The sequence below is a fragment of the Exophiala mesophila genome (assembly GCF_000836275.1).
Source record: "Exophiala mesophila strain CBS 40295 unplaced genomic scaffold supercont1.4, whole genome shotgun sequence".
Lineage (NCBI taxonomy): Eukaryota > Fungi > Ascomycota > Eurotiomycetes > Chaetothyriales > Herpotrichiellaceae > Exophiala > Exophiala mesophila.
This window is the reverse complement of record NW_015622507.1, coordinates 4,939,743-4,952,112: the sequence shown is the minus strand read 5'-3', so window position 1 is coordinate 4,952,112 and position 12,370 is coordinate 4,939,743. Positions and strand designations below refer to the sequence as shown.

At 50.1% G+C, this 12,370-nt stretch overlaps 2 protein-coding genes across 2 annotated transcripts; one reads left to right on the top strand and one right to left on the bottom strand.

Moving 5' to 3' along the window:
* Nucleotides 1-3,161: 3,161 nt before the first annotated feature.
* On the top strand, nucleotides 3,162-4,072 carry PV10_06812 (uncharacterized protein; the record flags this gene model as incomplete). Its single annotated transcript, XM_016371647.1, has 2 exons — nucleotides 3,162-3,409; nucleotides 3,505-4,072. The coding sequence occupies 2 exons, from the start codon at nucleotides 3,162-3,164 to the stop codon at nucleotides 4,070-4,072; spliced, it is 816 nt and encodes a 271-aa protein (XP_016223940.1).
* Nucleotides 4,073-10,189: 6,117 nt separating this feature from the next.
* On the bottom strand, nucleotides 10,190-12,297 carry PV10_06811 (GTP cyclohydrolase I). Its single transcript, XM_016371646.1, has one exon. The coding sequence runs from the start codon at nucleotides 11,994-11,996 to the stop codon at nucleotides 10,962-10,964; it is 1,035 nt and encodes a 344-aa protein (XP_016223939.1). The 5' UTR covers nucleotides 11,997-12,297; the 3' UTR covers nucleotides 10,190-10,961.
* Between the last annotated feature and the right edge of the window lie 73 nt (nucleotides 12,298-12,370).

Genomic DNA, 12,370 nt, shown 5'->3' with positions numbered 1-12,370 from the left:
ATCCATCCACCAGACGTGGGCGTAGAAGCCAATTAAGGGGATAATAATAGAGAATAAATTAAATACGACGTCAGTTGCGGCGTCCTGGGCCAGTGCCTGCACGGAGCTGTTCTTGACTAGGCGGCACCAGAACCAGCAGAAGCCCTTAATGGCGACGGTACTCGACATGATGGCGATGGCGGGCACCCCGAGTTCCACGACGCTGTGATCCGGCGATATTAGGCGTTTGCAACACTCCAGGCTGACCTGGCAAAAGGAGGTGATCATGATGACGCTAAAAACCAGCACGCCTACGGGCTCGAGGCGGCGGCGACCGATTGGGTACGCGTACTGGTCCTGGTGCGAGATCATCTTGGCCGTGGTCCACACAATAGCGGTTGAGAGGAAGTCGAGCGCCGCGTCGACCAGCGAGGCCAGTACTGAGAGTGACGAGGTTAATAAGCACACGGCAATCTTGCCGGCTAGTAGGATAATGTTGGCCATGAGATTAACGTAGATGGCTACCGTCACGACCGGGTCGTCCGAGTCCACCCCTTCGTCCATGTCGTCAAAGCTGATGACAAGTGAGTCTGGGATTCCAAGGCCGTCGGCATCGGTATTAGCCCCGGCGCCGTTGTCAGAGTCGTCCACGGCCTCGTCGGCGCAAGCTTTCAGCAGCGGGGTTGCCTCGTTGGGTGCGGGGAGTTTGTACAGGTTCTTCGGTGTGCGTTTCAGCCTGGTGTCGGTGGCGGTCGAGGAGGACAGGGGCAACAACCGGCCCGTCTTAGGGTCAGTACTGGGGGTGGTCAGCTGCGAGGGAGGGTGTTCGGAGATGGTGTTCATGACGCCGTTGGTCCGGGGCTGGCCATACTCTTGGATCAGGTTGTGGGGGAGCGATGAGTCGAGCAGCTTATCAATGTAGGTATATTGGGTGATGAGGAAGTTATTGCGCTCGTAGTACTTTCGGATGTGCTTCTTCATCTTCTTCAGCTCGTCCTCAGTCTTGTAGTACTGCTGCCAGTGATAGCGAGGGTTGCTCTGGCCAATTAGGCGCATGCTGCGCATCTGGGGGGTTAGGAGGATCTCGGGTCCTAGGCTCATGCGGCGCGGGTCCATCTCGGACGGTGTGCGGCGGCAGAAGAGCGACTCCGGGTCATCGAACACGCCGCGGATGCCATATTCCGCCTCGTCTTCGGTGGAATGGTGGCTGTGGAAGGAGCCTCGACGGGTTGTCTCGCGCCGGGGCAGTCTGAAGACGGAGGGGCTCGATCGAGACTGGAGGAGTCTCTGGAGTCGCTGGCCTCGCGTGGTAACGGGGTCCGGTCCAGGATCCTCACTCTGTGGGATGGAGGAAGATATGCCAGAGGCTCGAAACTGAAGGGGCGTGGACGTCTGGGAGGGAGAGTCCATTTGAACAAGATGAGGATGGCAAGCAAGGAGGTTAGGTGCCAGGAGAAAAGTCACATCGACTAATATGAGTAGACGCTGGGAGAAGAGTACTTGAGGACAAGGATCAAGAAGATGGGTAAGGAAAATGGAGGTGGAGGAAGAGTAGGAATTAGATACCTATGGAACAAGGGAAACTTGCGAACAGTTTCAAAGGTCCTGGGCAACAATGGACATAGGATGGACAAGGTCTGGAGCGACAGTAGCCCTGCTAATGTACAAAATTACCACGGCGAGTGGAATGGATCTTGTAATAGTTTCCCACTTGGAGAAGATCCCCCCACTATACCAAATTCCAATGAGGAACAGGTCACCCAGACACATGCCTTATGTTTTGCGCCTGGTAACAATGGTGCAAAGCTTGATGAGCGGCGGTGGTGAAGTCGGGAGCCCAAAATGGAAAGCAACAAGAGGGCTAGAATGCGAGCAGGAAAGCACAGGGCACTGAATTGTAACAGGATCCCGATGCGGACTGAGTCATGCGATGTCAAGAGGAAAGGGAGGATCCATAATTATTATCTGATTAGATTGGGTGTCGTGCGTTGCTTTAGTGTTGTATAGTGCTGTCTGTGCTTGGGGTTATGCATGTATAGTAGCTCCGGAAGTATTTTAAAGCCATACGAGTCAGACCATAGCGGGCCAGAGCATACGTCCACAGGTACTGCCACCTCACCTAACATGGGGGACGCATAGTGATCTCGAGATATACGTGTACATATGTGGCAGTAGGCTCTGTTTCTGGAATACAACCCCTATAATCGATCATCGATCAGGTCTGTGTCGATATAAAATGGCTATATTACTTAGTCTAGCCAGCCACATGCAGTGCCTGCACAGGTTGGAAGTGGACATGGTCTTGCTGCCTGAATAAAATACCCGAAGTCATCAAACTTTACATATACCATCTCCGAAGGAGGTTTCAACACTGCTCAAATTTCCTTCGTTCACTCTGCGGGCTGCACTATACATAGTGCTCGACGTAACCTCCTCCATCCATACTGTGATTCCGACCACCACATCAAACGTGAGGTCGAGTCCACCTTCCACAAGTGGCCAAGGGGCTTTCTTTAAGCCGAACCGCTCATTCCCGCAGTTCTTACCACAGACCTCCTATCAAGTCAGCTTCGCCGCCCTGAAGGAAGCCGAGAGCAGATCTCTCTTTAATGCCGCACCCTCGGCTCTAGAGTATGAGGCGGGACCGGAAGAAGACATTAGAATGATGCCTCAGCTTGAAACTCGCCCCACAATCACCAAGATAGTAAATAAGTTCAAGGGCGTCTACGGCGCTCTCGTCATGGTCAAAAGTGCGTACTGATCCACCTTTAGTAATCTTAGACGAACAATGATAGACCCTCATCGCAGTATATCGTACTTTGTTTGGGCTTAGTGGGAGGAAAGCTCTACTCGTTGTCTAGTCAAGACAAGTCGTCAGGATAATATTCGCGCTCATTTCGTGATGTCGGTTGCTGGACCAATGTATAGACCGAAACTACCAGGATTATTTAGCATCGAGTCGTTCCAAGGTGCTTCGTTCCATTCTAGTCGACTGGATGAATGGCTAAACCAGTTGATAATCGCGTTGGCATCGTTGAAACGGGAGCCACGGCAGTCCAGCTCGTACCCCAGTTAGCTGAACACGCGAAAGAATTATTCGTCTTCCAACGGACCACGTCATCGATCGACGTCCGCAGTGACTCGCAGACGGAGTGAGAATGGGTTAAGACGCTTGAGAAGAGATGGCAAAAGTGCGGACTAAGAACCTCACGACAATTCTTGGTGGAGGACATCAGGGAGTCGATCTAGTCTGCAAAGCCTGGACTGATGTGTTTGAAATGTTTCGCATGGACGCTATGAACAAGCTTAAAGAGGCTGATGAAGCTGCTTCTGAATTTCAACTGGCTGATGTCAACAAGATGGAATCTATCCCGAGACCGGATCGGATCGGGGTAAAGGACCCTAGGGCTGCTGAAAGTCTGAAAGCATGGTATAACTACCTATACAAAAGACCCTGGTGCCACGATGGATACCTCCAAGCATTGAATCAACCTAATGTCCTTCTGGTGGATACCCAAGGTAAAGGGGTGAGCGCTATTACGTCAAAACGGATAGTATTCGAGACAAAGAGTACGAAATCGACCTGATTATCTACGCAACGGGTTTCGAAATCTTGACCGACTGGTCTCAGCGCTCCTATGTTGAGGTGTGCAGCCGAGATGGAGTGACATTGAACGACAAATGGATAGATGGGGCCGCTACATTCCATGGCTGGACGGCTCGTGATTGTCCAAATTACTTCTTCATCCACATGGCGCAGGCGGCACAGCCTAGACGCTATACACATGTTTCACTTGAGCTTTTCAACCACGTCGCCCACGTGATCCCGGAATGTCAGCGTCGAGCAATCAAGTCTATTGAGCCTACGGAGGAGGCTGAGAAGAAGTGGACTGAGGAAGTCCTCGACAAGGGCAGATATCGATTCAATATCCTCGCAGAGTGCACACCCAGCTATCTCAACGGAGAAGACAATATGAACGGCAAGACGATCCGAAATGCTTGTTACGGAGGAGGTCCATCCACTATTAAATTGAAACATGATAAAGGATTGGAGAGTTGCCAACAAAGTGGACGGCCTGGACATCAAGTATGATGGGACGGAGAAGATGCAAGGCAAGTGTTGTGAACTGCGGCAGTGGAAGCATATATTGTTGTTATTCTCTGTCCACGCTTTCAAGATATGGAGTGTGTGGGTAGGGTGGAAGTAGGACTCTAGAAGTTTCCTCACAATTTCCAAGTATGCGGGATAATTCCATAAGTCTTTCGTCAATGTCATGATAAAATGAACTGAGCCTTGTATCACAACATGGCTATCTTCACCAGCGCACCGGCAATCATTTTACAGCTACATCAGGCTTTGCGTCACGTGTCAGTCTGACCACATCGCTGTGTGGCTGCTCTAGTGCCACCTCAACACCGTCTTCAACATCTGTACCACGAAGATGATCTTGGCTTTACGAGTTGGCAATCTTTGTTTTGAGGCACATTGGTTGTGAATACTCCGTATGCTGTCACTGATTAGGGGGACATCCTTGGCGGTGTAGCGCTTGTCTCAACCAAGCTAGTAAACTCAAGTCTTCATTGCTAGGCTCCCCACAGAAATTCCTGGGCAGTCAACTTTATTATCATGCGAACCATTCACTACGAAGGTTGCTCCGCTCCAGATACAGGGCGCTCCACTTCTACTGACCCATATTCTCCTAAGTAATATTAGTGCCATCGGTCAGAGGAAATAAAGGCTTACCTCAACATGCCCTATATCAGTCAGGAGCGTCGCGCCGTTCATTCGAATCAGCTGAGGTTGCGAAATTTCCTCGCTACAAGCACGTCAATCAATCTGTATAATTGCCCTTTCTCAATGAAGTCGCTTCTGGAACCACGCCTTGCGATCGCAACACTATGGAGCGAGAGTCCGGCATCGAAAGAACTAAGCTCTACTGCTTGGATGAACGGCCTTAGAGGATGGGCTGCATTCTCAGTTTTCAACTTTCACTATTTATTTGCCTTCACTGACATCGTCTCGATTGGCTATGGTCATGATCGAGACCACAGACATATTTTTGCACTACCTCCCTTTCGACTACTTTACGACGGCGGAACGTGTGTGAACATCTTTTTCGTCATCGCCGGTTATGTTTGCTCAAACCAAACGTTGAAACTGGTGTCATCAAAACGAATGCCCGACCTGGGGAAGACCCTCTCCACTTCCTTGTTTCGTCGATGGTTTCGACTCTACTTGCCATGTATGTGCATGATGCTCATCACCGCACTCATGACTCACTTTGGACTATTCGGCTTCACAGATGGTATGATGGCCGAGAGGGCAAAATTCTTTCCCGGGCCTCTGGCTGAAGATAATCTCACACGATTCGGCTCTTTGAGACAGCAGCTTGGATTCTTCGCAACTGAACTATATCAGCTAATTGATATATGGAATGTCGACCCTGTGTACGCAAAGCATGATCCACACTTATGGACTATTCCATATGAGTATCGTGCATCTATCCATCTATATCTCACAATCTTGGCCCTGGCGCAGTGTCACTGCTTTGTCCGTCTGGGGGGATTTGTGGCACTCTCGGCATTACACCTGAGCCTGGGGAGATGGGAGATGCCCTTGTTTCTCCTTGGTGCTGCCATCGCTCAGTATCGGATCATTTGCGACAACTCGTCTTCATTGTTGCCCAACAGCCGACAATCCGAACAAATGCTCTCGAATGTCGCACAGATTGGGGAGAACAGAAGCCCTTTGAGAGAAAAGGTCTCAAAGGGAGTACGCCTATTAGCTTTCGTCATGGCTCTATACCTCATGACCTACCCTATCGCTGGATACAAACGGCCCGCACCTGGATATATCTGGATCAACAATTATATTCCACGCTGGTATAAGCGGAAGGAAAAGCTTCCTAAGTCGATTGGGGTCCTTATGTTTATATACTTGTTGGTCACTTCCCCAGAACCGCGATCGAGCCAATGGCACAGATTTCTAGTTTGCAGACTCTCGCAATACCTGGGTCAAATTATGTTTGGTCTATATCTGGTACATGGACCTATCTTTCACGCCATCGGATATGCGATTCCCCACTGGATTTGGAGGTCTGTTGGGAACGATTCACTAGCAACGTCCTGCTTTGGTATTGGAGTTGGGTGGTTGCTAAGTCTCGCTTTGTGTGTCTGGACGGCCGATTTCTTCACGAGGCACGTTTGTGAATGGAGTAATATGCTCACGCGGAAAGTTGAAAAAGCTTGCTTCCTGACTTAGTGGATAAAGGAAAGCCGCAAGTCTTATATGCGATAGATCAGAAATTGGTCTGCTGGAATAGGCAATGAACCACTTCCTCATGAAAGTTAGATATTCCGAAGCGTTGAATCCCCCTTCAAATCTCGCCCGTAGAAACCAGAGCATATAATGAGTTGAGGTACTGCTCTGCGACCGTGATTTACACCTTAGCGGAGGAATGGCTAATGTATGTATAGCCTGGAAGCAGCGCCTCTGATATCGAAACACCGACTATGAGGGTGTGAGATGCTGTAACGCTACCTCTTCTCTCTCGTGGAAAATATCGAAAGTCATGTTACTAGGTACTGATATGTCTATAATGTGGATGACCATACCATATCTTATAAGTAATGTAATGACAAGCATGTATTATTGGAAGAGTGATGCTCCTGCACTACGCTTCAGACCCTCAGCTTCCACCGCACTGATGAACTGTCCTGGCATATCCGCGTCAGTCAAACATTGGCTGACTTTGAGGTATGCGTCTCTGAATTCAGTCCAGAGGGCAACATCTCTGGCATCCTTGGCATGGGGCCGTGGGTAGTATGGGTCATTCCAAAAGAATCCCTGTACCAACTGTTGAACACCTTGGTTGTCTTTTGAGAACTCCTGGCACTGATCAAAGTCGAGGAGCCAGATGCCGACTGAACGGTGCTCGAAATCGAAGTCTTGTTTCGTGGAAATAAAGTCATCCTTGTTTGCGTTTTCGAAGTCGCTGGGAGCTGCTTTCATCTTTACCGCTGGGCTTGCGCCGAGTACAATTTCCACATCATTGGCATCAAGTCCGGCCTTCCAATGCATTATCGCGAGAATCTTTCCCATAGTGGTCGCATACATCTCGGTCGCTAAGCCTAAATACTCCATCTCGTTAACTGTCATGTCAAAATTTCTTAGCTTAAAGGTGCCGGTCCTTTCCGCTCTGCGTCCGAGATAGAGGCGAACGAGGCAGTCGTTATTGGCGGGCTCTTGGAGGAAGTTGGCCTTTGCTCCGTTGATGTTCTGAGGCGCCAATTTGTCAACGATAGCTTCTCGTAGTGGCAGAGGAAGAGGATAGATCCTTGACGAGACAATGCCATATTCAGCTTTGTATCCCTCCGGGAACAACGACAGGTGTTGATCCCAGAAGACTTCATTACGGGGGTGCACCCAGCCGCCAACACTAGGAATGTTGACCTCTCTACGGAGCACGATGGAAGCTAACTGAAAAGCCGATACGACTTTCATATGTCGTAAAAAGTCATTCCATAGGCCATCTGATCTGTTCAGGTTGGCTACCTTGACGACCTGATCGGTGCCCGTTAACGCCCACACAGTTCCGGTTTGACCCTTTCCAATTTCAACAAAGGGTCTCAGCTCGTAACAATCCTGAGTATCGTTGAACTTGGCGGGAAGGGACGATGAGGTGGAGGGGCATGTATTGTGGCATAGTAGTTGTTTGGGGCTGTACCGATTGATGACCATATCGTAGATCAAACGGAGCCCTGAGACGGCGGAGCGTAAACCAGACACCATGATTGATCGGAGAGAGTTGGTGATCGAGGCGATAGACAAGTCTGTGGTGTTCTCTTGACAGCGGGACACGATCTTCGTAATGAAAGTAAGTCGTTTCATGTCAAGTTTCGGTCAAGGAGGCCTTAAAGTAAGAATGAGAGAGAAGGCAGAGTTCAGGTGCTCATAGCATGAGAGGGGAGGTGGAGCTCAAACCCTGAGGTTGACATGAACCTTCTGGCTCCATACACACTCAAGCAGTTTGATCAACTCTAGCACTGTGTAGAATGGTCCAGCCACCCTAAGGGAAGGTAGCTCTGGTAGATGGACCCTTATGGGGTTAGAAAACCCGTCTTCTATCACTAATTATGGAGTAAAGTCAAGGTTTGCCAGGCAGGTTTGCCATCACTTTGTTTTTAACGGAGACTGATGCATACAGCGCGATGAAGTCTACTACAGACGCCTTCTTCGACCCGCTGTTCTGCGCTAAACCCAGCCTCTAAAAGGTTGTGGTATGCTCTCTTAGCTTCTGCCCTACCCTCCTCATCATGGGACAAGGACTAAAGTGTAGTAAGTGGAGTAAGGAAGTTCTCCGACAGAAGCCGGACAGTTGGCATCCACACGCCTTACATATAAAGCTTCTGGTCAAGAAAGTCCGTAACTTAGTTTGCTCTGCGCAACCTTGTCGTCGTCCGCGCCGAAGACTCCATCTCCAGCAATCTACACAGCTTCGCAATACAGTTGAACCTCATTTGGCTTAGAATGTAGCCTAGAACTTGTAGTGTACTCCGTAGAGTGGCGACAATGGCTGTGGGATAATCTGCCAACGTTGAGCCAGGCCACTTGCCTCGACATAAAGCGGCAAATCATATCCCCAAAAAGGTTGCCAAGAGGTTGAGCTGGACCCCAGTATACCATTGCTATCAGATCGAGCCCAAACTTTCATAGATTGGTCCAACCTGCTCGAGTCACAAACACACATCCTCAATCCAGCAGCATTCATGGCACAAACTGACAGCTCTATCCATATTGCTGTGTTGACAATATCTGGGGCCCAGGAACCAGCTCCCCAAGCTGACCTCGACGTCGACATCCGTGCCGATCATAGCAGGGTCGCACCTGATGAATCCAGCAATCTCCCACCAGTCGACAAGGGCCGTGTAGCATGGCGGCTACTATGGGCAGCTTTTATGTTTGAGGCGCTGCTGTGGGGGTTCCCGTTGTCATTTGGGGTTTTCCAAGATTACTATTCACGACTGGCAGAGTTCCAAGACAGCCGATACACGTCAGTAATTGGGAGCACAGCGTCGGGGATTTCGTACCTTGGGGCCCCTTTGATCCTTCCACACGTGCGTCGGCGACCAAACCATCGCACTCTAATGATCATGGTTGGTTGGCCCATGTGTATCGTCGGCCTGGTTGCGGGTTCCTTCGCCGCCACCCTTGGTACATTGATCCTCACACAGGGTGTCATGTATGGCATCGGCTTTATCATTTTCTATTACCCAATCCTCACCATGGTCGACGAGTTCTGGGTCCAACGCAGAGGGATGGCTTATGGTTTATTATGCAGTGCCTCTGGCGCCTCGGGGGCGATCATGCCTCTAATTCTTCAGAAATCACTCGCCCGTTTCGGCTATCGAACAACCCTGCGAGCCATTGCTGTCGTTCTGCTTATCACTACCGGTCCTTTGATTCCCTTACTTAAAGGTCGTAGTCGTCGTCGTCATCATCATCATCAATCCACAGCTGGCCTCAGAACTGATTGGTCGTTCTTTCATTCCTCACTCTTCTGGATTTACAGCCTCAGCAATTTGCTCATGGGACTCGGCTATTTTTTTCCGTCCCTTTATCTGCCATCCTACGCCAACGACATCGGCCTCGGTGTCGCCAAAGGCGCCTTTCTCCTGACCCTGATGAGCATCTCTCAAGTTGCCGGCCAATTCATTTTCGGCTATTTATCAGACAAGAAATTGTCCTTAAATATGCTGATGACGGTGTGTCTATCCATGGCGGCCGCTGCCACCTTTGGCACCTGGGGGAGTGCTCGTTCCATGCTGCCACTCGTTGCCTTCGCATTACTGTACGGCTTCTTCGGCGCCGGGTATACCGCTATGTGGGCTCGGATGGTTACAAGCGTAAGCAGTGAACCTTCTTCCTACCCAGCCATGTTCAGTCTGTTTTGTTTTGGTAAAGGTGTGGGCAATGTCCTGGCAGGTCCTATTGGGTCGGTGTTATTGCGGCCAGGGAGGAACGATAATGGCTACGCACATGGCACCTATAAGCCCGTCGTCGTCTTTACCGGGGTGTGTTTGTTTTCGGGTGCCTTGATCCTCGCAGCACGATATTTCCGATTCAAGTAAAAGGGGGTCTCTTGCAACATCACCGTATCGGTCGTTAAAAGCACTGCCTGAAGGATAGATAATAATTGGTACATGGTATGGAAACTCGTATCTTGTGTTGAATTCGCTGGCGTCAGCCCACCCAATAGTGATCAAGGGTTTTGGACCTAAAGCTCGGGTCGGGGATTTATGTAAATTCATACCGTGTAGAACGGCATCAGAGGCGGCATTCATGACATGCATATACAGCAGGGTACAGAGAAACCCAACATTTGTTATGTGGGAGACATTCAGAGGAATCGTTCCCATGAAAACGTCGATACATGGCTTGGATCCTGTCTCAGAAACGTGAAGCGAAAAGTAGCTACGGGAACCCCAAAGACATCTTTGAAACCCATATACAAAGTTAGTCCATATCATCAAGTCTTGGTGTTTAGTGTATGCCATATTTAGCATGGGCATCGAATGAAGATGAATTTGAACACCTTGCGTCCGAATGAAAGTTGAGTCTCAAATGGGCCCTGACGGCTGCGTAGGGGCGTGGTGAGAGAAAAGCGCAGTCACCTTATGGGAACATATATATCATTATGGGGAGAATGGACGCTGCCACTGCTGGTCGATCCACGACCGCTTTCGGGCGGGTACGCCCCTCTTATTTTGTCTCTCAGGCACGAAATCTTGACGAGACCAGAGCATAGCATGTAGTGTGTGCTGATGGCCCGGAGAAAGCAAGGGACCGAGCTTCGTGGACCCACGGAGCTGTGCTTGACCAACTGGACGCGAAGGTTACTGTTGAGGAATGCCGCAACGTCAAGTGTGATGGTGCTGAGTCTGCCCGAAAGTTGAGAAAGGCAGACTTGAAGGATGATCCTTCACTTCCGGTTCAAAAGACTCAAGAACTCTTCTCGGGTCTTTGCACTACTTCTCATAGCACCCAACATGCAACTGGTAGTTGTACTGCTGGCAGTCTTTTGGACACCTCTCATGACCATGCATAAATGGCTTGATTCCATGACAACGGCGACGCCTTGCGGTTTCAAGACTTCAGCTATGGCGAGGGCGACTTGCTTAGTCAACCTCTCTTGAACTTGCAATCTCCTCGAAAACATCTCAGCCAGTCGAGCCAGCTTGCTTAGACCGAGAACCCTTCTGTTAGGAATGTAGCCAATATGCATTTTGCCAATAAAGGGGACCATGTGGTGTTCACACAGGCTAAAAACTTCAATGTCCTTGACAATGACCAATTCATCATGGTCCTCGTGAAAAACTGCGCCGTTGACCAGATCTCGGACGTTCTCTTCATACCCTTTTGTGAAATACATTAAGGCTTTGGCATACCGATCAGGAGTGTCGCGGATGCCCTCGCGGTCGGGGTCCTCTCCAATGCACTCGAAAATTGTTCTGACTGCGCCGGCGAGTTTGTCAAGTCGAGCCTGGGCCTCTTCTGGAGTCTGTTCCAGTCTTTCTCTTGTGCCAATGCAGGGCCAACTGAGCCCATCAAAGTCGATGGGAGGGTTCATTGTATAGGGACTGGCGGGACGCGAGGCAGTGGCAGGCGGGGTGGCAGGGGCTTCATCGCGAATGTCCCTCGCAGGGTCGTGCAAAGTAGGCCTCTTAGGGTCGGACGAGGGATCACCGTCGGTCAGGCCGGTCCACGAGAGAGCAGACATATGACGTGAAGAAGACTGAGGATCACCTAAATCAATAGTCTTTCTCCTACCATATGTACTTCGAATGGACGAGGCCAAACTCTCTCGTTCTTGGGCCCTAGACTTGGTGGGAGGGCGGAGAGGAGACCCTCCGTTCAACAAGTATGAAGGGACGGCCGAGCGAGGTTTTGGGTATACAGGACTTGGAGAGGGGATGTTTTCGTCGGTGGGGGAGACTCGTGGAGGGTGCTGACTCATAAAGGGCGATGGACGAAGTCGAGGTGAGGTTGAGACGGCAATTTACACGGCCATGGTGTTGGCTGCTATGATGTTGAGAAGCCTTTGTGGATAGAGACAAGTGAAGGTCGATCGAGTTAGACGATCGGTGTGTCGTTTGTGAAAAGGGTATGAGAAGAATGGCAAGAATTCGTGAGTCCTAGGTGCTATGTGTTATTAGTTCAATTAGATCCTGGTAACTTCGCGAAATCTGGGGTCGTAAATGACTCTTTTTTTTTCTTCCTCCGTCATGGGAGGAAATCGGACAAGAAATCCCACAGGCGAGTCGGATGGGTGGTCGAGTTGTCCCCGCATCCCTGGAAGTACGATAAGCGCAGAAATATGCCCCTAGGAGG

Bases quoted from the DNA above. Each gene is read 5' to 3' on its own strand.
- PV10_06811 (XM_016371646.1), bottom strand. From the start codon at position 11,996: ATGAGTCAGCACCCTCCACGAGTCTCCCCCACCGACGAAAACATCCCC.